Source organism: Zalophus californianus, chromosome 6, assembly GCF_009762305.2.
Source record: "Zalophus californianus isolate mZalCal1 chromosome 6, mZalCal1.pri.v2, whole genome shotgun sequence".
NCBI lineage: Eukaryota > Metazoa > Chordata > Mammalia > Carnivora > Otariidae > Zalophus > Zalophus californianus.
Window position 1 is genome coordinate 79,210,046 of NC_045600.1, and position 22,797 is coordinate 79,232,842.

The 22,797-nt window shown below is 41.6% G+C and overlaps 1 protein-coding gene across 5 annotated transcripts in view; it reads left to right on the forward strand.

The window, feature by feature from the left end:
• The window catches only part of CDIN1 (CDAN1 interacting nuclease 1), a 204,253-nt gene that overhangs the window by 167,851 nt on the left and 13,605 nt on the right, over nt 1–22,797 (forward strand). For 2 of the 5 annotated variants that reach the window (XM_027572449.1, XM_027572446.1), the window contains one exon: nt 4,667–4,759. The exons of the other annotated variants lie outside the window; for them this stretch is intronic. In XM_027572449.1, the coding sequence (XP_027428250.1) occupies nt 4,667–4,759 (93 nt within the window). The remainder of the gene's footprint in view (nt 1–4,666; nt 4,760–22,797) is intronic. 5 annotated transcript variants of the gene reach the window in all.

Consider the following 22,797-nt stretch of genomic DNA (forward strand, 5'->3'; position numbering starts at 1 on the left):
CACCCTCCTCAATGACCCTTGGCTTCAAGAGATTTTCAGTGTCCAGGGCTATTGGTCCCATGGTAGATGGGACAGTCACCTCGTATTCTCTAGACCCACACTGTCCAAAAGAACATTCTGTGATGATAGAAATGGTTTATATCTGTACAGTCCAATAAGACAGTTAACCACATATGGCTGTTGAGTTTGGATGTGGCCAGCACAACTGAGAAAAATGCATTTTTTTGTACTGAATTTTGATTTTAATAGTACCTGAAGCAGTGGCTATCCTATTGGATAGCATGGCTCTAAGATCTGGGGTAACCAGCGCTTACTCTGACCTAATGGCTGGGGCGTTACGAGGTTACCAAGAGAAGACCACTAGACTCAACCTTAGCATGTGGGCTTACATAATTCCAGGCAGAAAAATTGAACAAAAGCTGTGGAGTATGGAAGTATTAGGCTGGCACAGTCAAAGAACCTCATCTGATTGTTTGGCTGGATGAGAAAGTGGGAGGAAGTAAATTTTCAGAGAAGCAAGATCTTAAAACCTCCTAAGCCCTGACAAGAAGCTTGGACTTACACCCTTGGACATGCACCTCTTTGGAGCATAGACAAATGGTCTAGTATCGAAATCCACTCTGAAATTAAGCCTTTCAGCCTGTCTTGCCAGGGAGGAACACCTTCAGAGTGTTGAAGGTGTTCCTACAATCCCAGCTGCTGCTCTCAGGTTGCTCAAGAACTCTGCCAAGTGGTTATCTGTGCCACTTGGTGCTGTCTCCAGGCCTTGGCACCTGCAAGAGCCGCTTCCTGAACACAGAAGCACGGTTTGGCATGGGGTGCCCTGGGGTTGAACTGGGAAGAGATTTCTTCTTGAGGTCTCTGCAGTTGGCTACTGTGCAGTACTGGGGGCTGGAATGGATCCTCCTGGAGGACCTGGGTACAGGGGCACCTTCCCGCAGCCCCAGGCACCTGCCAGCCACTAGCTGCCGCAGTGTATATGGGGGCAGAGGCTTCACAATTAGACACCTAAGATAACTGGAGACCCAGGATTTAAATTTAGGTGCAGGGGGACGGCGCCTGGATGGCTGTCAGTTAAGTGGCTGCCTTTGCCACAGATCATGATGCCAGGGTCCTGGCATCCAGCCCCGCATCAGGCTTTCTGCTCAGTGGGGAGTCTGCTTCTCCCTCTGCCCCTCCCCACCACTCGTGCAAGTGCTCTCAAATTTTTTAATTTTTAAAAAATTCATAAAAAAAACGGGTGGAGTCACCAGTCTTCCTTAAATACTTTTCCAAGGGTTAACTGGAAATCCATAAAAATCTATACCTCCATTTTTTGGTGGTTTTTTTTTTTTCTTCCCAGTTGAAAAATTTAGCTATTTGGAGGGCAAGTCTTTGCACCATGGCTTTTCCTGTACTAAATTTTTTTTAAAAGAGTTTATTTGAGAAAGGGGTAGGGGCAGAGGGAGAAAGAAGCAGGCTCCCCACTGAGCAGGGAGCCCAATGCGGTACTCGATCCCAGGACCCCGGGATCATGACCTGAGCTGAGGGCAGATGCTTAACAGACTGAGCCACCCAGGCACCCCTCCTGTACTAAAATTTTAAAAATCAAAATACTGGTTTTCATGGACTTCTGATATTCTAAAACTGAACCAGGAATTTAACTTTTCACTTAGCAAAAAGTAGTTTGAAGAGTAGGAAGACTTCCTTGCAGAGATTGTCAAAACCTATATTAAAAAAAAATAACTAATAGGAGTGGTGTTTCTTTCTCCTGAATCTGGTATCTGCTTTGATTTTAATTGTTAGACTGGATCTTATTTAATCAAACTGATTCGTAGACTTCCTCAGGTGCATGGTAAGTCAGTCCATCTTCTAGTACTGATTTCCAGAAGAAACAGTGTGAACCAAAAAAAATAAATCTGCCCCATTATTAAATTTGTGCCCTTGATGCCTGCAGTTGTTACTACTGTAATAACTGGGGGTTAAACTGTTAGTTTGACAACCTGTAAAGCTCTTTATCATAGAAAGCAAGAAAAATCCGTGCCGAATTACCTCAGGAATATTATTGATGACCTAAATGTCATTTTCTGTTTTTATTACTTTTCATTGTATTTAGCTTGTAATTCAAACCTCTTTCTAATTAATTTGGTTTGGCTCGGTTGGAAATAGAAAAAGCTAACTATCTAATAGGTGACACATGTCGCAGAGAAACCTTACAACATCCCCATTTCCCCCAGATCAATCAACCATGAAACAACTTGCCAAACTTGTGTTTTTCTAGCAAATTCTTAAGAAATACAATAAAATTAAATTTGTCTAGTCCAAAGAAACGGGGAGAAACATGAAGGCGCAAGAGTGACCCCGAAAGCCCGGTTTTATCTAGCTGTAATCTCTTTCCTAGTTGTTAAAATATCCCGAAGCACTCGATCATGTTGCGTTTTAATTTTAGAGCCATGTGTTAGATTAGCAGAGTGCACATGTTCCTGATTTGAACTTCTGGTTCCCCGGCTGTTAACCAGAACTCTCGGCTGGCTCGGACAAGGTCTCGAGTAGGTCAAAGGCCTAGAGCCTACATCTTGGTTAGATCTTACCCGCATGGAAGCCAGAAGCCTGGGTCAGGGCAACCATGCCTAGGACGGCCCCTGATTAAATTAGGCCTCCATTTATCAACTACACAGAGAGTACACTTAACCTTTCAACTCGAGTTTTGATGGATCTTTATTTTCAAACAAGAAGGTGGGTGTCTTTCTGCCACAGTCTTAGTCCAACAGCAATGAAGTGTAACATGCGCCTTTTCCTGATTTCATCTACCACCAGGTTTAAACAGCAACAGCGTTGTAAGATGTACCCTGGGAAGTACTGGATCTGTTTTTCAAGTGTATAAGTAGGATATTTTGACATTTATGGAAAGCTACAATTTTCTATCCCTTTCATTTTTTTATCGTTGAATATTTTCCTTTGGTTTTCTTATTTCCTCATTTAGTTCAGTAGATGAGTGCTGTTTTGTCAATTAATAGAGCCATATTCTGAAAATCTGTATGTGAAAAGAACGAGAAACTACTTTTAGAAATTTGATTTATTTTAATTCCTCTAAGTATTTGGCTTAAATATTACTTTGAAACATTAATTCACTTCTTCAAAATGCATTGTCCAGTTCTCTGTGAAATTCCCGTTAAACTTCTAATGAGACAGATTAATAGTTTTAGAATAGGTTTGGGGTGCCCCCCCAGTTCTGTCAACTCCATTTCTCCTGAGAAGCCTTTGATGCCTCTGCTGGGACAGATTTAGGGTCTGCCGGGGACCTCCATCATCACACCCCTGTCTCTGAATAGCATCCTGGCACGGCAGTGGTGATGGGACTGAGGCATGAGGCATGGTCTGGATCCACTGGAAGGAATTCCGACTTCTTGTTCATTCACTTATTCACTAGGTCCTCATTGAGTGTCTCCTTTAGGCACAGGGGGGTTGGGTGAAGTAGGGGGTGAAAAGTTCCTGCCCTCTTGGAACTTCCTAAATTCTTCATCAGTGTCCTTGTCCTATGTCAGTACAAGGTTACATATAACTACATGCTGTAGCCTTCAAGATAAAATTATTCTTGGTGTTAAAAGGGTTGGTTTTCCTGTCATTACATTGTTTCTGCAGTACGCTTGTTCAGTTAAGTAAACTCATTTCATGTGACCTCTATAAATCCCAGCCCAGAGTGCAGGTTCAACGTGGGGAAAGGCAGCAAAGAGCCTTCAGGGGGAATATTCTTTCCCCAAATAAAAGATAAAATGAACTCATTTTAATTATTTTAAAGTGGTTGCCAATCACCCCAACATAGTGTAGCTCTTCTTTCCCTCGGTAATGTAAAATCTAAATCTTAGAGCCATTTTGAACCTTTTCTAAAACAAGTGGTTTTGCCAGTTCACTTTCATTTGGAAATAGTTTTAAATTTCCTATTACATTTATGAACTTAAAATTTCAGTACTGCTTCATGCTTTGCTCTTTTTATCTCCATTTTGATGCCAAACTTCTGATCTTGAAGTTCTATCATTCTAAAGGTTATTCTGAATTTGATATTTACCGGAAAAAAGATCACAGATCATCATTATCTTTATCATTGTTGATAGGCACATTTTTATGGTGTTTAATATACTGACTATTTGATAGGTCAATAACGTGTACTGAACCCTAAGTGTGAACACAGTACAAATATCTTCATAATTGTGGCTAAAACTAGTGATGGGGGAAAAAACATGTGCTTAATTTTTTGTAATTTTCTGTCTCTAAATAATTCCCTGTACCTTCACAACCAATGAAACTCCCTTTTTCACTTTTGCTCACTTTTTGTTGGACAACCTTTCTTGAGCTACTCCATTGATTTTTTTTTTTGATCTGAAAATAATTCATTCCCTCTTTCCACCCTTATTTTTAAAAAAAAAAAAACTATTCAAAGCTTCTAACTACCAAGACCATACACTAATTCAGACACCTAACCAACATTCAGAAAACATTTATTGAGCACCTAGTGTTCGCCAGGCTCTATTCTAGACATTAGGTCTAAGTCTTAAGATTTTTTTTTTTTAAGGTGATTGAAAAAGTATGGTTCGATGATCCAACTGTTTGTACTGGGGAGGCCTCTCGACTTATTCCTTCCAGGTCTTCACTGGCTTTTTTTTTTTTTTTTTTTTTTTTAATGTTTCAGCCCCTTGTGGAGAGACTGCGGTGTTCTGCATGCCTGGGAACATAATCCTGAATACCAGGTGCCCAGTGACCACAGGCCTAGCTGGGACAGATTGTAAGACCCCCCCCCTCCCAACCCCTTGCTCTTTCATGTACTTGTTCTGAGTTGTTGGCTTCTTCATAGTCCACTTTCTGTAGCCTCATACCCAGTCCTGTTTGGAAGTTCTGAAGCCACTGACTCCCACAGGTATCTGACTGGGGGGCATAGGAATGAGACTCACCTTGGGCCAGCCTGGGAAGCAGCTTGAAGAAGTAGAGGCTCCGTGTCCTTAAAAATGTTTCATTGAGTCTGAAACTCCTTTTTGTGGTGGTTTGCCTTTTCATCCCCAGCTTACCCACTTTTCCTTTTGTTTTGCCTTTTAAAATATTTTAATAAGCCCCCTTTCCATCTCCATAGCCTCTGCAGTCATTTTCTTCCTCTCCTTGTGCTTATCCCAGAGAGTGTCTATGAGACTTGGTTGTGAAATGTTTCTGAGAATTAATCAAGAACACCTTGAGGTTTTCCAGCTTAATTTGTATATATTTATCTTGGAATATAGTACACCTCTTTCTAGAATGCAGTCTTGTAGTTGTTTGGATGTTGGCAGGTTTTCAGGGTGGGAGGGGAAGTTATTTTTAGCTATAGTGATTCACTTTGTACGGTGTAGTCTGTCCTCCAGTTGATTTACTGCATATGGAATCAACTCACTCTAAGTACACTCTACAATTTCAATGGTTTACAAAACCAATAAAAATATAAAATGCCGAAATAAATATTTAAGATTCCTTTTCTGCATTGTGCTAAAGATATGATGAAAATAAATTTTAAAAGAAAGAATTTGCACTTGAGGAATTCAGGTAAAGTCATGAAGCTATAATTAAAAACAGTTGTAGGGGCCAAGTAAAATTTGGAGGAGATAATTAAATTTTACTATTCGTCTTATTTTTATCTTCTATTCAATTTAAACAAAGCCAATCTTGATGGACTATAAAATACACCATATGTTGTCATTTTAAAATAAAGTTCTGTTTTTGGCATGTTTGCCGTGTGGCTGTATGCCACACCACTCCCTGCATCTGAATCCTTCTCAACACAGGGCTACCAATCCATTAGAGTCCCACATGATGAACCTGCATGCTATCTGATTTTTAGACGCATCCCTGGCCTTACTCCTCCACAGACTGTGCTAGCTGGGACCATTGTCTTCTCTTACAAGCCAGACCCCTTCATTAAAGGCCATCTCACAACCCACTGTATACTGAAGTTCACATTGTTTCTTCAGTGTTAAAATCTCACTCCCTACAGAAAGCCTTTCCCAGAGACTGTGGCCCCAAGCAGGAACTCCGTGGTTCCCAAACCTGACTACACATCAGAATTAATGGAGATACTTGTTTAAAATATAGATCCCGGGGGAACCTGTGTGGCTCAGTCGGTTGAACACCAACTCTTGGTTTCAGCTCGTGGGCCGTGAGATAGAGCCCCACATCAGGCTCCACACTAAGTGGGAGTCTGCTTGAGATTTGCTCCCTCTGCCCCTCCCCCCACTTGTGCACACATGCATGCAAAAATATATAGATTCCCCCCCCCAAAAAAATTGTTTTTAAAAAATGCAGGTCCTGGCTCCTCCTCTAGACCTACTCAATTAGATAGTCTGGGTCTAAGACCTAGAAGAATGCATTTTTTCTGACCCACCCCCACCCCGCTCACTTCTGATACAACTATCTGGTATTCTCCATTGTCGCTTTGGGAACCACTGGTGTAATGGAAAGAACCAGTAATTCTGGAGTTTGTTAGACCCAAGTTCAAATCTTAGCATCTGTGCTTACTAGCTACCCACCTTATTAGACCTTGGGCCTCAGGTCCAGCAGACTGCAAAATTCCAGTCTCTTTACCAAAGAATTTGGGAGGGGAAGGAAGCGATATAAGAAATCACCCAACTAAGCTGGTATATCAGATAGTGTGACTATCATCATCTGAAGGTGGTCCAGTGAAACAGACTGCTTTCCTGAGCAGCATATGGTAGCTGGTCTCATTTATGTTTTGGTCATACTATACCGAATATCAGCAGCATTCCTTACTCCCCTCTCTTGAAGTGTAAACAAGTTTTGTCTTTGATCCAGAACTCAGTCATTTGTGTTTAGAATGATTCCAAATGGAGAGTGTGTCTCAATTTCCTCTACATTAAAGCACTTCATCACGTGAGTTAAGACAGGGAGCACTGTGTGCCAATTTGAGACCTGAGATTTCAGTGTCCTTTAAAGATTTTTTTTTCTCCTCATTCAGAAGAAGAGACTCCTAGAGTCTTAGAACTAGAAGGGACTTCAGAAACTATCTCCTGTAGCCCCCTTACCTGAGTTCATGCCAACAAATGCTTGGATCAGAAAAATCCCATTAGCTGCCTAAGATGAGCCGGGAAACATAGTTGAAGAGAGACCTATGTAAACCAAAACTACAAGGCATGTTAAATTGTTTTAAACTATTGGTTTAGCCAATGGCTACAATCACGTATGGTATAATTAATTACTGTACTTAGAATCCTATCAAACAGGATTAAACAGGTGGATTCCTTTACAAGCTCCCACATTCAGACGCACTTCCACTCCTAATTTCTCTCTGTAGCTTTTGAAAAGAAATCCTTCTTGGCATCTGGGGGACTCAGTTGATTAAGCATCCACTGTTCGTTTCGGCTCAGGTCATGATCTCAGGGTTGTGAGACCGAGCTCTGTACTGGGCTCCGCACTCAGCGTGGAGTCAGTTGGAGATTCCCTCTCCCTCTGCCCCTCCCCCTGCTCCCATGTGTGCGCTCTTTCTCTTTAAAATAAATAAAATCTTTGAAATGGAATTTTCCCCACCCTCGGAAGTTGGTTTGATTATCAGCAGTGAACAACCTTGAAAATTTAGTTATGATTAACCTCATTTGCTAAAGCAAAAAGCAAAATCTATTTGTTGCTCATTAAGTACTTGTTATGATAGGGATTCTGGAACAGTGATTTTATATACATTAATTCTCTTTATAACCTCGTATTAATCTTTATAATCATCCTTAGAGTAGATGCTATTTCTGTTTGACTCAAAAGAACTGAAGTGTGCTCAAGCTCTGAACTAGTGTCTGAGCTAGGAATCTAGTGTAGGTCAGTTAATGGCATTAGACTAGGATTTAGGCTGAGCTTCCTAAAATTTTGAATGAAGTATCAAAACTATGAACTTTGCACTTCCGTAAAACTTCACCTACAGTTTCAGAAAATTCAAAGACTCCCTGAAACCCATGCTACTCCCTAAGTATAAATCTCTAAGTCTTGCTTGATAGTAAAGATTGCTAAATAAGTCAAACAATTTTTTCATGTACTTCACATCTAAAATGGGAATAGGAAGGAATAGTCTAGTAAATGATACCTGTATTCTCTTGGGTTTAAGTGTATGTTACAACTGGGAGTTCAGGTTCTTTTTGAGTAGGCAGACACCCTCCTTTTTTTTAAGACTTTTTTTTTTTGAAGGTATACTCTAGCACTCATTTTTGCTTATAGAAATAAGAGTGTACGGGTGCCTGGGTGGCTCAGTTGGTTAAGCGTCTACCTTCGGCTCAAGTCATGATCTCAGGGTCTTGGGGTTGACCCCCACGTCAGGCTCTCTGCTCAGCGAAGGAGTCTGCTTCTCCCTCTGTGTGCTCATTCACTCTCTCTCTAGTAAGTAAATACAATCTTAAAAAAAAGTAATAGAATTAAATACTAGGCCGAAGAGGGACTTTATAGATCATCTAGTACAGCCTTCTTGTTTACAGATGAGGAAAAAATGACCCCAAAAGTCTGAGACTTACCCAGTGTCACACAGCCAGTTAGAGGCAGGGTCAGACCTGGAGTCCAGAACTTCAGATATTTATTCTGGCACTTTTTCTAATATACCCAATAAACCAGTAGTTCATGGCCTATGCATCTAAAGAAACAATAGGTACCCAGTTTACATTTTGAGTCCATTGCTTTTCAAACAACTGGAACATGTTCTTGCTTGATTGAAAATGAGACTATAAGGAGAGACTTAGCACAGATATCCTTTCAGCCCTATGAAAATTCCAAAAGCTGCTGGAATACACAGTCGAGGGTTGTGATGCCACCATGAGATTGGGAATGGTGACATGTCAGATCAGAAGCTCAGTAGTCTTTACTCAGAGGGGTTACTCCTTTGCGTCTTCATCCATGAATGTATATCGGGCACCAAACTGCTGGGCCCTGCATGTGGGCCCAGGAACACAGGGACACCGAAGATCCAGTCCCCATCTTCAGAGATCTCGGGCGTGCACAGGAGGAGTTGGTGGACAAATCCAGCCTGTGGGCCTTCCACATCTCACATAGGGAGGGATGCAGCACGCTGAACACCCTCTAGGGTTCCAGAACGTGTCCTGGAGACCTTCCTCCTAAGAAGCCTGGCTTCTTATTCCCTCAACAGGTTTTTTCCTTAAACTACTGTTTGTGTTAGCAGAGGATTGGCCAGTGTACATGGTTTTCCTTTGACAAGGATTCCTCTCCCAGAAGTAGTTACAGACCACAACCAGACCAATGAAGAAATAGGAGCTTGTTTTCTTTTATGAGGCAAATAACTACCAACCCTGGCTTTTCAAGGGTGTCTCCAGTTATTTTAATGGACAGTGAAAAGTTGCCCAAGTAAAAGTAATTCTCATCACTCAGTCTATAGATCAAATATATATCATGATAAACACCACTGTAAAAAGTTAGCGGTATGACCAAAACAAATCACATGGAGATTTGACTGCACACAAGTGGGTGGAGTTATTCTGTTATGTCAGCAAAACTGATGCAGCAACCATTTGTTTTACAGGAAAAATGGATGAAAACTGCATCTTAATACCACTCATTCACTTCTAGCCAATCATCACTCTCAATAATTCAGCATCTTCTTCAAAATGATTCTGTCCTAAGCTGTGAAATGGTAATGACATTTTGAGATTTTTGAGTTTTTATATTTTTAAGTCGCAAACAACTCTTGAACCAGAAGAGGAAGAGAGCACGAGAGCAAGCCCACTTGTGTGTGTGTTGATCTGAACTAATACATTACAGGAGTGTTCCATCAGGGATTTCTCCGTGCATTATAATGCAAATTGCATTTTTAAACCAGCCAAACTATTGATGGCTTTATTGAATGGAATAATTTATTACAAAGTATTTTAGTCATGACATTTCATCATCAAATAACAGTAAACACAATAGCCATTTCCCATAAGACCGTTCTCTTGAGCCAAGAGCTTAAAAAAGAAAATAAAACTTGCCTTGTTCCAAACATGGCATTGTACTAAACAGTTGTTTATTACACCAGAGAAGAAAAGCGTCCTGCCAGCCAGACATGGTGGACCAGAAAAACATGCCATTGTGTCAGATCATCCCAAGAAATCTCCATTTTTCCCCCTCCTTTCCTAATAATGTTTGACAAGTGGAGATGAATTTTTAAAATCCAAGTCTCTTTTATGCCATTCGTTGGGATAATACTATAAAATCTCTCCTCGGGTACTTGGAGTATTACAACATCAATGACCTGTCAGCAGCTGCGTACAGTTCTTTTTTAGGATTGTGTAAAGCTATGGTTAAATTCTATTTTTCTAAGATAGGTTTAAGTATGGGGAGAGCCAAAATTAGGTACACTTTTCTTGCTAGAAATCCGACCACAAATTGTACATTGTGCTTACAAAGATGATGAAGGCGGTCCGGCCGCACACCAGCAGTTCAGATTAATTGGAGCATGCAGATTTGTGTAAAAACATATGTTTCAATTGGGGAAGCCTTTTTTTTTTCTTTAAATGCTGTTTAAAAGTTTTCTGCAAGTTCCTATGTATAATGTGTACATTATCTAATTCTCCCCTAGAAGTCTAAGATGAAACTCCTACATGCCAGGCATCCGTTACTTCGGCATTTTTGTCAAAATGGGAATGCCTCATTCATACCTTTGTCCCAATTAGTTGGTGGCAACCCTTTTAGTAAGCCTCACAATGTTCATTATTTTTTTAAATCATTGCGTGATTTTTAAAATGTCGCCTTGCTTAAACAAGGCACAGACTTAGGAACCAGAGCTGGAGCCTCTGAGCCTTGATGCATGTGAACATATAGTGAACATTTGGGAAATATAAGTTGGAATTTGCTGGAAAATGTGGATTAAAAATAACTCTCACATAAAGATTTGAGATAAAGTATGCAAAATGCCTGGCAGTGTGCCTGGCACTTAGCTGGAAGTTGGGGTGGGGGGTGTCTCACTGTAGGGTTGAGGGTGGAGGTGGTAGCTGAGGGAGCCCAGCAGAGGAGGGTTGGTGGTGGCTGTGTGTGGTGGTGGTGAGCTTGGCCATCTCAGCGGTTATGTCAGTTATTTCGGGGGGTTGGGGGGCAGGCGGAGAATCAGTCTAGAAAGCAGTACTTAAGGCAGTTGTGAAGAGCTTCACATTTAAATTTCTTGCCATATTCCTAGAATGCAATTTGGACAGTATACAAGTAAAAAAAGGAAATATCAAATATCACTGGTCTTTGTGCCCTTGTTTGCTTAAGAATATGTCTGCTCAGAATTTTCCTGTTGCCCTTAGTATATTTGCTTTGCAGCAGTGAAGAAGAATCTCTCATTCTGTGGCTAAAATCTCCAACTCTTAAATTTTTTGGAATTTCATCGGACCTGGTCTTAAAGAATGCTGGAATGTTGAGTGCCCCAATCTCCTCTCCTGCCCTTTCCCTTTAGTTCTGTGTGGTAAGCTAAATCCCCTCACTTCCTTCTCAATTTCTCCATGTGCTTCACACCTCTCCTTCCCTCTGACTTTTTCCTTCAGTCCCATAAACATAATTGTTGCACCATGGAGACTCATAGAGAGAGAGAGGCAGGAGGTCCTGTAGACTTAATTTTCAAAACCAGTCCCACGCTGATTTCATAGCACTGCATGTGTGACTTTTTCCAGCCGGAGTGAAACCATCATCGAGTACCGTTAACTTAAGTAGTACTCTGTTTGAGCCGTGAGGAGATGCATTATCTTCCTGAATGATCCAAATGTCAGGCTTAGTTGGCTTTTACACAGTTTCACTGAAAGGGGCCCCTTTGACTCTTACTTTTGTGTATTTCTAAGAATGGTGTGAATGATTTAACATTCACATGGAGGAAGTTCCAAGCTGTTGAACCAGCCGAGGGAAAATATCCATATGTCAATCACAGAAGAGCTAAGGCTGTTCTCCTATACTTGGCTTCCCATCATCTATAAAATTATGAATGCTGTGATTTGTCAAAAGAAGCCCGGGGCAGTGATGACCTCTAATTTCAGTCCTCTTTCTGATGTTCTTCTGGACCCTGCTGTGAACTAAAGAGGAGCGCTGGGTAGGCCACACACTTGGACCTACTAGGCTTTGGGGGTTCATCTGAAAGCAGTCAGATGGTCACTGACCCTCTAGGAGTGCATGACTTTGTAATCCAGCAAATTCAGTAGCCATGTATTGAAGGAGGGTGGGACTTAGGACATCCATAAGACAAATGGACACAATGGCCTGTACAGATACAAGTGAGACTGATATGCACATTCACGTTTATCCTTCAGTCCAAAGAAGAGCCGCTGATCAGACCTGGTGCTGTCCTTGGCACCTTGAAAATGGACTCCTCAGTGACTGGACTCCTGGAGAAAGTGTTCCCTTTACCTTGTGCAGACAACTAATTGGAAGTAGAGCATCTCTTGGGAGCTCAAATATTTTTCACGGAAAGACTTGGTGGTTACGCCATAATTCTTGAACCCAAGATTTATTGTAACAAACTGCTTGCCCAAAGTTTAGCTTAACCCTCTATTTGTTAGGACCTGTTTGACACACTTTATACCATATAAATAGCTAAACCCACCCTACTCACAGTGGTTTCACGTACATCTGTGAAATTCCTTCCAGAATATTGGCTAATATTCTAATAACTCTACCTAAAACCTCATTAAATTGAGATCAACACTAAACATGGAGACATATAACCCATGTCGATATAATCCAAAGCTCATTAATCCTGACATGCCATAGGTTCCAGAGTTAAACGCTGACAGTGCTTATAAAGTAAGAAAATTAAAGTGCAACAAATAGAGTATTTCTAAGTTAGCATGCATGTCCTTAATATAAAGTTGATTTCACTTTTAATAAAAGTTCAAGGCAACAAAGCTGAAAAATACATATTTTTAAAGTAGATAAAATCCACTTTAGATAAAATCTAGGTTTTAATCCTGTGAATTTACAGTATTGCCATAATGAGGGGTACAAATTGGGTTATTTCTTTATCTCCTCCCAACTCTGCTTTATTAACACTATCTTTTTTAAACCTAAAAAAACGAATTCTGAGGGTGCCTGGGTGGCTCAGTCAGTTAAGCGTCTGCCTTCGGCTCAGGTCATGATCTTGGGGTCTTGGAATCAAGCTGCGTGTAGGGCTCCCTGCTCAGCGGGGTGTCTGTTTCTCCCTCTCCCTCTGCCCCTCCCCCTGCTTGTTCGCACGCTTTCTCTCTCTCTCTCTCTCTCTCTCTCTCTCTCATAAAATCTTAATTTTTTTAAAACTGTAATTCGAAACCGCTAGATCTGTAGATTCTAAAGTTGTAGTCATTTGTCCACTTTGTGTATAATGTATTCCCCATGCAGGGGACGCATCATCTCATTGTGACACCCTCTGGTTTTTAGTTCTATCAACATAACTTGTTGTCCAGTGTCCTTCTGATGGGGTCCATGGACACAGCTCCCAGAAGGTCAATTGTTTTATGCTATTGAGATCATACAAGACCCCAGAATATAGGCCACCAATCTATCAAATCCCTACCTCCAACCTGCTCTTCTCCATCTGCTCTCTCTCTCCCTCTAGCTCTGTGCTTTTCTTTGTGGTTGCTTTTCCAAAAATTACAATGTAATAATCCACAGCCATGGTTTCATATTCTTAACTCACATTGTCATTTTTGTTAATGGGGATAACGCAGAGCTAAGGACCACGTCTTTGTCGTCATCCCGAGGCAAGGATTTTTACCCTCTAACCTCCCTACCCCTTCACCTCCCTATATACAGGATTTGACAGATTGTAATTTAAAAAGTTGTTCAGTCTTTGTTGTTGGAATATCCCATCTCCTATTGTCCCCCGAACTGTTTTAAAATTATAATGAATATACATTAACTCCCATAATCTGTAGGTTAACTAATGTTAAATAAGTTGCTATGTCCTTACCCTAGCACTGTTGTGATAATTTACACCTTTTACTAATTCTGAAACCATTAGATTTTAATTGTACTATAGATAGAATTAGGTCTGTCACTTAAGGACTGATTTCTGTCTGAAAAATGTTACCGGTCCTTTTAATTTCATTTCCAGTGTGTAGCTATAGGAATCCTAAAAGACCAACATCAGCTACCATGTATGACATTTCCTATTTCCCTACATAAGTTAGGAGCTTGATTCTACTTATACTTTTTGATAGGAAGTCTACAACCTAGTTATTAAATTGGACTAAGGCCAATATGCTTTTACTTACCTGAAAAGGTAGTATGTTGCCCCACATTTAAAAAGAAACAATAGTTATATTAAAAAAAAAAAACTGAATAGTTTGAACTCTGACATGATTTTTTAAAAAAAATTTTAACTCCAATTAGTACAACCTGACAGATACAAATTAATGCTACTTTTGGATGTTTGGGGATGCCTGACAAAAGTCCCATTGTATAGAATTTAAAGGTTTGTGGATACAAAGTGAGAAATAGCCTGTTGGAGGTGTGATGGCATCAAAAGGTAAAAATTCTCCATTAGTTTCACAAGAAAATTATTACTTGAATGTATTTTAATAATGCTTAAAAATCACATCAAATTTGTAGCATTTAAACACACTGAATAATACTGAATCTTTTGATCTCTTCATAAGAGACAAGTCACAAATGTAATAGGGACTACAGGGTAAAACGGTGCAACAGAACTTTCCAGGGTTCCTCTGCCCTCCCTGGATAAGAAGTCAGACCTCAGTCCTAACTCCAGCATCTTGCCCCTAAGTCTCTGGAACTCGCTTAGCTTCCTAAATACCTCAGCCTCTTAAATAACAGATCCGTGTTTTTTAGAAAGTATAAAATGTACGTGAATGCAAATTGGTGCATTTTCTCATGTATGGGGAAAGAAAGAAACAATACCTTTACAATTTATGTGGTCATCTAATCCAGATCTCTCCTCCTTTCAGCCTTACCCAGATTAGCAAAATAAGACACTATGCTTTTTCCCTTGTTCCCCAAAATGCAAGTAAAGACGAGGCTGCAGAGGTCCAAAATCTTCTACACTGCCTGTCCCTAGTGCCTCAATTCCCTGGATAATTACTGTCCTTTCACTCTGGGTAATTTACGTGTAGTTGCCTGAAGAAACTTAGCCCCCCCCAATACCCCCCACACACACAAAGTTGAGGGGTTCCAAAATTGTTTTCTTGAGCTAATTATGTTCAATCCTTTAGAATAAAGCTATCAAAACCTCTTAAAATTTCATATTATACTAAGCACTTTGAAAAAAGGAGCTAGGCATATACATATTTCCTCAAAATATGTACCCTAAATCTTCTGTGACTTTTTTCATGGCATGTATTTTTTTTTAAGTCTGTAAATAGTCTAAGCAAAATGAGGGCACAAAATGAGAACTTTTGCTGTTACACTATTGCAAACATTTTATATTTGCTGAATGAATGGCATTAATTCTGACAAATGGAGTTTCAATAAGAGAACAATCCCTTTATGTTATAAGCATCTCTCAGAACAAAGTCTGCATATCAGAGTCTAAAAGGCTTCTTAAAATTATGCCCCACACATGATATCCTTCTCCATGAAAGTTATTATTTCTGTCTTCTTAAATGCCTGATCCCGTGCTGGAGAGCTTAAGAGCATCTGACCATCTGAAGGCATTATAGTTAAGAGTCGTCAAAATATGACATGGGGACTCTTAGTCCTACCAAAGAGAGATCCAGTCGAGATTATCCAGTGCATAATCTTGGGTGAGATAAAAAGAATTCTTTCAAATGTGACTATAGTCTGTTTCTGTGAAACCTACACTTGGTCCATAAATAAGCCTAAAGGGCATTATAAATGTGTCAGGAGCTCAGAGTGATTGATCTGTGTTGGATAGATCATGAGAATAGACAGAAGGCACAAGGGTTGCTTCCCTGTGGAAATCGTGGTGGTAAATTGCCATATGTGTCCCCGTTAGGAGCCTAGCTGATCTGATTGTGGATGTAACAACTTTACAGACTGGACTTTTGGTCTCTTGAGATCTTCAGTGTCTTTCTAAGAAATCTAAATAAAATAGCACCTTGATCTTCAGCCTCAAGCACAAACTTTGGCAGGGGATCAGGACTGTTGCCAGCAAGTTCTCCCAGTGCTAAATTCTAAATACGTCTTTCCCAGGGCTGTTGTCATTCAGAAATCTGGCTAGAAGTGGATATGTGTTAACCTGAGAGGTAAGGAAGAAATGCTGGTGTTGTTATCTTCCATGCCACAAAGGTTGAGATGATAAATTTAAACTTAAAAGGTAAAAGTCCCAAGCACATTTTCTTGTAAAACTATTGCAGCAAAGTCCGTGAGAGCAGACCGATAAAGTGTGAAAAGCAGTAACTGTAACTTCCCTCTGACTATGCCATTTGGAACCAATGGCTCTCCTGCTTGGGGAGCTTGGGGAAGCTTTTGAACTAAACAAAGGCCAATGATTAAGTAAAGCAAGTAATAGCACTGTTTTTTAAACCGTTCAGCCCATCCTGTGTATGCCATTAGGTTCAAGATCCAGACCAGACCTAAGCGAAATAGCTGTGCAAAAATACTCCGCATAACTCTTCTACCTGTCATTCATTTATTCAACAAACATTTATTCAACATCCACTATGTGCCATACACTGCTAAATGCCAGGTAATGCTAAAGCAGACAAGGTACTGCTTTCATGGAACATTCTGTCTCTGTAGAAGTGATAAACATTAAATATAAATATATATGTAACTGTAACGTCTCTTAAATTTAGTGTCTGGCAATGAGAGATCAGTTCACTTCGCCATTTTGCTTCTGAATCCCATAGAATCATAAGCCCCATAAATCAAAGTAAATTTTATAAATCCAAATGTTTTATAGCGTTTATAGCATATATCTGTAGTCATAAATATCTCACTAGAAAATAGCAAGCCTAGGGGTGCCTGGGTGGCTCAGTCAGTTAAGCCTCCAACCCTTGATCTCAGCTCAGGTCTTGATCTCAGTGTCGTGAGTTCAAGCCCAGTACTGTGTTCCACGTCTGGGCATGGAGCCTACATTAAAACATATTAAAATAATAGCAAGCCTAGTTACTACTTATGTAAGGCATTGAACCTAATACTAGGAATTTGTTATTTAATATCTAGTGTTGAATGGGAGTTTGGGCTCTACCAGTTGCCACAACTAGTTGGTCATGTTTTGTTTTGTTTTGTTTTGTTTCCCTTCTCCAGATGTTTCTTTAGTGATAAGAATCCATTTTTCCAGTAGTCCTCTTTTATAATGGAGGAGGATGGGGTAGGGTTTTCTCTGTCATTGGCATTACATTTTACTAATCTGACCAGGACTTCTTAGCTAAGCAACTGCACAAAAAAGTAAGGTCTTTTGCAAGTGTGGGGCACTCACAGATGACTTCAAATATTGTCTTGCATTGGCCTTAGGATGGCCTGTTGGTTGAAGCCCAAAAAATAAACACCTATTAATCAGCTAATGGCAAGATGGGTGGACCAGCTCTCGGATTGCAGGGACCTCCGTCTAACCTCCTTCAATAGCTTATGTCACCCAGGATGAGGCAGTTTGCAGCCAGGAATGCCTCTAAAGACCGTCACAAGCTTAACTAAATGTTTAAAATAACCTCTGTAACTCCTCTCCACACTGACAGATTGCTTTCAGCTTGATGGAATCAAACCACGGCCCCGGCCCCGGTGGCCTTTGTGGGGCCAACTGAGAGGCCACAGAGTCTGCAAAGTAAAACTACGGGTTTGGTGTAGTTCTGTCTTGTCTTGCTTTTAATCAAAACAAAACAAAACAAAACAAAACAAAAAAAAACACCAGAAGGGAACTCACTCCTGGAAGTCCTTATCTTCATAAAATTTCGCCAAGGACTCCTGTTAAGTAGAATAAGGTTGCTGGGTAAGTCACTAAGGAAACTGTGAGCCGCTCGCCTCGTGCTGGCAGACTTCTCAAAGAATACAAACTGGAGGAACCCCGCAGAGCAAGGCTGTGACTGTTTACATACACAGACTTTGTCCCAACGACTCTGGAAAGTTGAGCCCTCTGGATAGTTTTACGGTATTTTTTTGAATGGCAGTCTTTTCTCTGCATGGAGTGGAAATGTGGGTAGAGGGGGGGAAAGATTTGTTTTAATGTATACTTTCCTTTAATGTGTTTACCCCCAAATAAGTGAGCTGTAGTAGATCCTCTGGCCCCGTGAAAGTAAATATTTAACTCAGAAATTCCGCACAGAAACATAGCCTGCGGTATTTGGGTTTCACGAAAGAGGATCCCCCTGGGGCAAAGGGCTGGTGTGCCTGCAACGTGGTGAGATCAGTAGGAAGGGGCGTGCTCTCCACTAGCGCCTACCATCCCCTCGGCCCTCAGAACGCCTCAGTCGGCTAGACTGTGCCCCTCCGGCCCTTAGCAGCCCCGCTCCCGCCCAGCTTCTCCAGCTCTGTCTTCTGCCATGCCCACGGTCTCTGTTTTTCCTGACCTTCTCTGCGCTGCTTCAGAAGCCTCCATGCTTGTTCTCATCGCTCTGTCTCCATGTGCCTGTCCCTCTACTGGAAGCATCTTCCCTTGCTCAGTGAACCTTGATGTCAAGACTTACTCTGAAGGTGACCGCGTCTGCTCCAGACCTTCCCTGACCTCTGGGCTAGCACGGGGCCTTCTGCCCTGTTCTCTTACAACCTTGGTCTCCTCCTTACACTACCTTTTAACCCGCTTGTCTCCCCGACTGCTGAGAGCACCTGGAAGACAGGGACGGTGTTCTTGTCATCGTGGCATCCTGGGAACGTAGCAGCCTTTTCAGGAAGGCAGCGGGTGATAGGGTCTCCGTCGCGCAGTGAGGACAAAAGGGAGGCTAGTGTTGCACGGGGACTGGAGCACAGGACAGGGAGGCGGCAGGGCTGGCTCTGCAGGGCTTGGAGGTGCTCGTCTGTGGTCTTAAGATAGAACCAGAGTTCACCAAAGTGTGGCCTCTCCTTTGAATCCAGCCCTGCAGTTTTCCACTCACATGATCCTTCACCCGCTACTTAAAAAAAAAAAAAAAAAAAAAAATTCTGTCCTTCGTCTAATATTTTTCTGACAATTAGCCAATAAAGCAGCTTCTCAACCACAAGAAAACAAAGGGATTGATCACCTTTAGAAACTGGTGCTTGCTGATGAGCTTTCTGAAAACCCATCCTGTGTGGTCCCCATCTGCTCTGAGGGCCAGCCTTGGGGTCCCGAAGTCGCCTTGTGTTACTTTTGCCAGGACAATCTCCAACAGCAATCATCAGTTTCCTAAGTTAGAAGTTTCCTTTATCATCTCTCTAGGGTCTTTAAATATTAGTTTTAGATGCTGAAGTTGGTTCCGTCGTGTTGTCGTTTTTTTAGATAATAAAACCATTTGTTACAAAGATGAACTCCTAAATATGAGAGTCTTCACAATGCTCTTGGTCTAACGGGAAGGAGTTTGGGATAAGTGCAATGAAGTCTCAAGACACTGCCCTGAAATTGGTGTGTGCAGTGCCCCCTTTGTCATGTAACCCGGGGCCTAAATATGGAAACAAGCACAGTAGTGTCCTGTCACGAAGAACAGGAACCTATATTTAAATAAAACTTAAATCACTGACATCATCCGGGTTTTCTGTCCAGTCTCTTGAAGTAGTTTCTCCTGGTCACATGATGCTGATCAGCTTTTCTTTTTAAAGGCAGGAATGACTGTGAAGTGACCTTTCCTGCCTTCTGGCTCGGAGAATCCAGCCTAGTTATAAATGTAGGAGATGTTCAACTCTCCTTTACTCACACTTCCTCCCCCTTGGTTCCTCATCTTGACTTTTCTCCCTGGGTAAGTCTGGGTAAAGTACTTCCCAGCCCTGCCTTGATGAGTTGGCTATCCAGTTTTCTTCTTGTTAGTGGGTTCATTTCCAGACCTCCAGACCTAAATCTACCCACTCATGGATTGGGGAGGAGGGAACAAGGGTTGGGGAAGTTTCTTTATTAGATTCTACTCTTGGGTAGAATTTTTCTGTAATGGGGCAATAATGAACGTATGCAAATCAAAGTGTTGTGAGGCTTATTTTTTTTTAATTTTTTTATTGTTATGTTAATCACCATATATTACATCATTAGTTTTTGATGCAGTGTTCCATGATTCATTGTTTGTGCATAACACCCAGTGCTCCACGCAGAATGTGCCCTCTTTAATACCCATCACCAGGCTAACCCATCCCCCAACCCCCTCCCCTCTAGAACCCTCAGTTTGTTTTTCAGAGTCCATCGTCTCTCATGGTTCGTCTCCCCCTCCGACTTACTCCCCTTCATTCTTCCTCTCCTGTTATCTTCTTCTTTTTCTTTTTTCTTAACATATGTTGCATTATTTGTTTCAGAAGTACAGATCTGTGATTCAACAGTCTTACACAATTCACAGTGCTCACCATAGCACATACCCACCCCAATGTCTATCACCCAGCCACCGATCCCTCCCACCCCCAACCACTCCAGTAACACTCAGTTTGTTTCCTGAGATTAAGAATTCCTCATCAGTGAGGTCATGTGATACATGTCTTTCTCTGATTGACTTATTTCACTCAGCATAACACCCTCCAGTTCCATCCACGTCGTTGCAAATGGCAAGATGTGAGGCTTATTTTTTATTCTAAAATCCACCTTGACTCCAGGATGGAAATGCTATGAGGCCTGCTTTCTAGATAGACAAGTAAGACACAGGAAGTTAAAAAAAAAAAAAAAAAAGGCATGTGAAGATCTTCCAGCCTCCACATTTTATAGAAGAGGAAGGACTTCTTCCTTATGGAAGAGTCCTGAAGGAAAGGGTTTGTATTGAAACTAGATACCAAAAAAGTACTGAGTGGGGAGAGTCCCAAGCACAGGACCGCGTGAGGTAGCTGTTCAGAGGGAGCGCAACGTGGGACAGATCTGGGTTGGTGCGTTGGCCACCTTGGAGCTTTATCTCCTTGTGTGATAAGGTACTTTGCCTCTCTGCATCGGGTTTAATACTTCCGACCTCATGGGTTCATTGCAGGTATTAGATGACGTGTAGGAAGTGGCTGGCACAGTGTTAGGCACAAGAAAGCATTCGGTGTTAATGCTCTTCGTTGTCACTAGGCTCAGTTGAGCAGAGCTCTGTAATCGTTTTCTCAACATTAAAAAATAAGCACTCCTATGAGCTACTCGCAGAGCTTTTGTTTTAAATGAGACAATGTGTATAAAGAGCTCAAGAGTAGCGGGCACGTACTGATGGCCCAGGAGCTGCTGTTAGGATTATGGTTCTGGTGATTCTAACTAGGATTATCCAGTGGTATTATTTTACTCAAGGAAATAATAGTCAAATCGTCTGTATCTCCTACCACTTAAAGATTGGGACCATTACCAATATGTCAGTCAAGCATTCTTTGAATCTAGGGGACTTGAGTCAGAAATGGGGGTTAACGACGGGGCATTACATTTACGAGGATGCCTTAACTCTAGTTGTATTCAAAAGGGGATAAAACAGAACAACAGAACAATACTAAGGAAGCCCAGACCTGGAGAATGACTCAAAACCCAAAGAATGACAGATAAGCTATTTTCCACCATGCAGACCCCCAACACAACCCTAACCTACCCAGGAGGGCCTGCCAGCCCTCTCTAGCATTAAGGTCTGTTTCCAAGTGCCTCCCACCTGCCCTCCCCTCCCATGGGTCTGCCTATTCACAGCTGTCTGTCCCCCTTACTGCCCTTCATCTGGAGCTGGCCCCGGGGCCTTTTCACTCTGAGGAGTTTTCCTCCTCAGAAACTTTCCTGGTGCAGAGCCTCATTTTAGGAGCTAAACGATGAACTAAATGATGAACTAAACGATGCCTCTAAACACAAAATCAGGTAGGGTCTTTTATGGGCTTACATTTAAGTTGTTGTAACTATCCAGTTGACCTTCAAGGTTCTGTTTAACAATAAAATGAGAGTATTTGCTGTCTTCTTTCCCTGAGCCCAACTTTCTATTTCCATTTCAGGGTTTTTACATCCAGGCCTCTTTGGTGCAGAGGCCCAGCATAAATAAGTGAAAAGCCTCACCCCAACATAGAGCCATCAGACTCTCCTTTTCTTAAAGGAGCGCTATTGAAAAGGACACATAAAGCTCATTCTGTGGAGTTTCTGTGTTGTTGCGGAGTAAAGCCGTGAGGGGTACACACGGGGACCCCTCTTGCTGAACTTGGGAACTATACGGGCACCACAGGGATGACATTTGCAGTTCACCGAGTGCAAATCCATGTGTCATACACAAATACAGTTCACTTTAATAGTTTGATATCTTTTCACTCATCTTAAACACCTTGAGGTATTTGGAAATGGAGGAAGAAGTAAAACAGATGAGCCGGCTGAGATATGGCCAGGAGTGGTAGTACTTCACCGTGATTGACATTTTTACAACCTTATCTTCTAGATAAAAGCTACTGTAAACAAAAGCCTACCTAAATTGATTGTATTTAAGGACTTGAGAGCTACCTGCGTGCCGCAATTGGCTCCTGGATATTTAGTTTTTCTCCTCAGCAGCCAATTCCTGCCCACCTCCCCTTCGCGACCACCAGCACCGGAGTATCCCTTCCAGGGAGTAGTACTCGTGCTTCCCACCAGATTTTAAACCACAGCATCCTGTCCCCCGTAACAAGCTGGAAAAACCTAGATTCCGAACAGCGGAGCCTCTGGGTCTGGCTCTTCAGAGTGTGCAATTGGGGCATGCTTCTAAGGCTCATCTTCTCCCCTTTAAAAATGACTTCCCTTCCTTGTATGGCCGAGGAGTTACCAGCAAAGGATTTTTTTTTCCCCCCAAACGCATGTTATCACTCCCAGCATCTCCTGGGACCGGGGCTCGTGGTGTTTTCATCCATGCATTCCCGTATCTGCTCAGCCAGTAA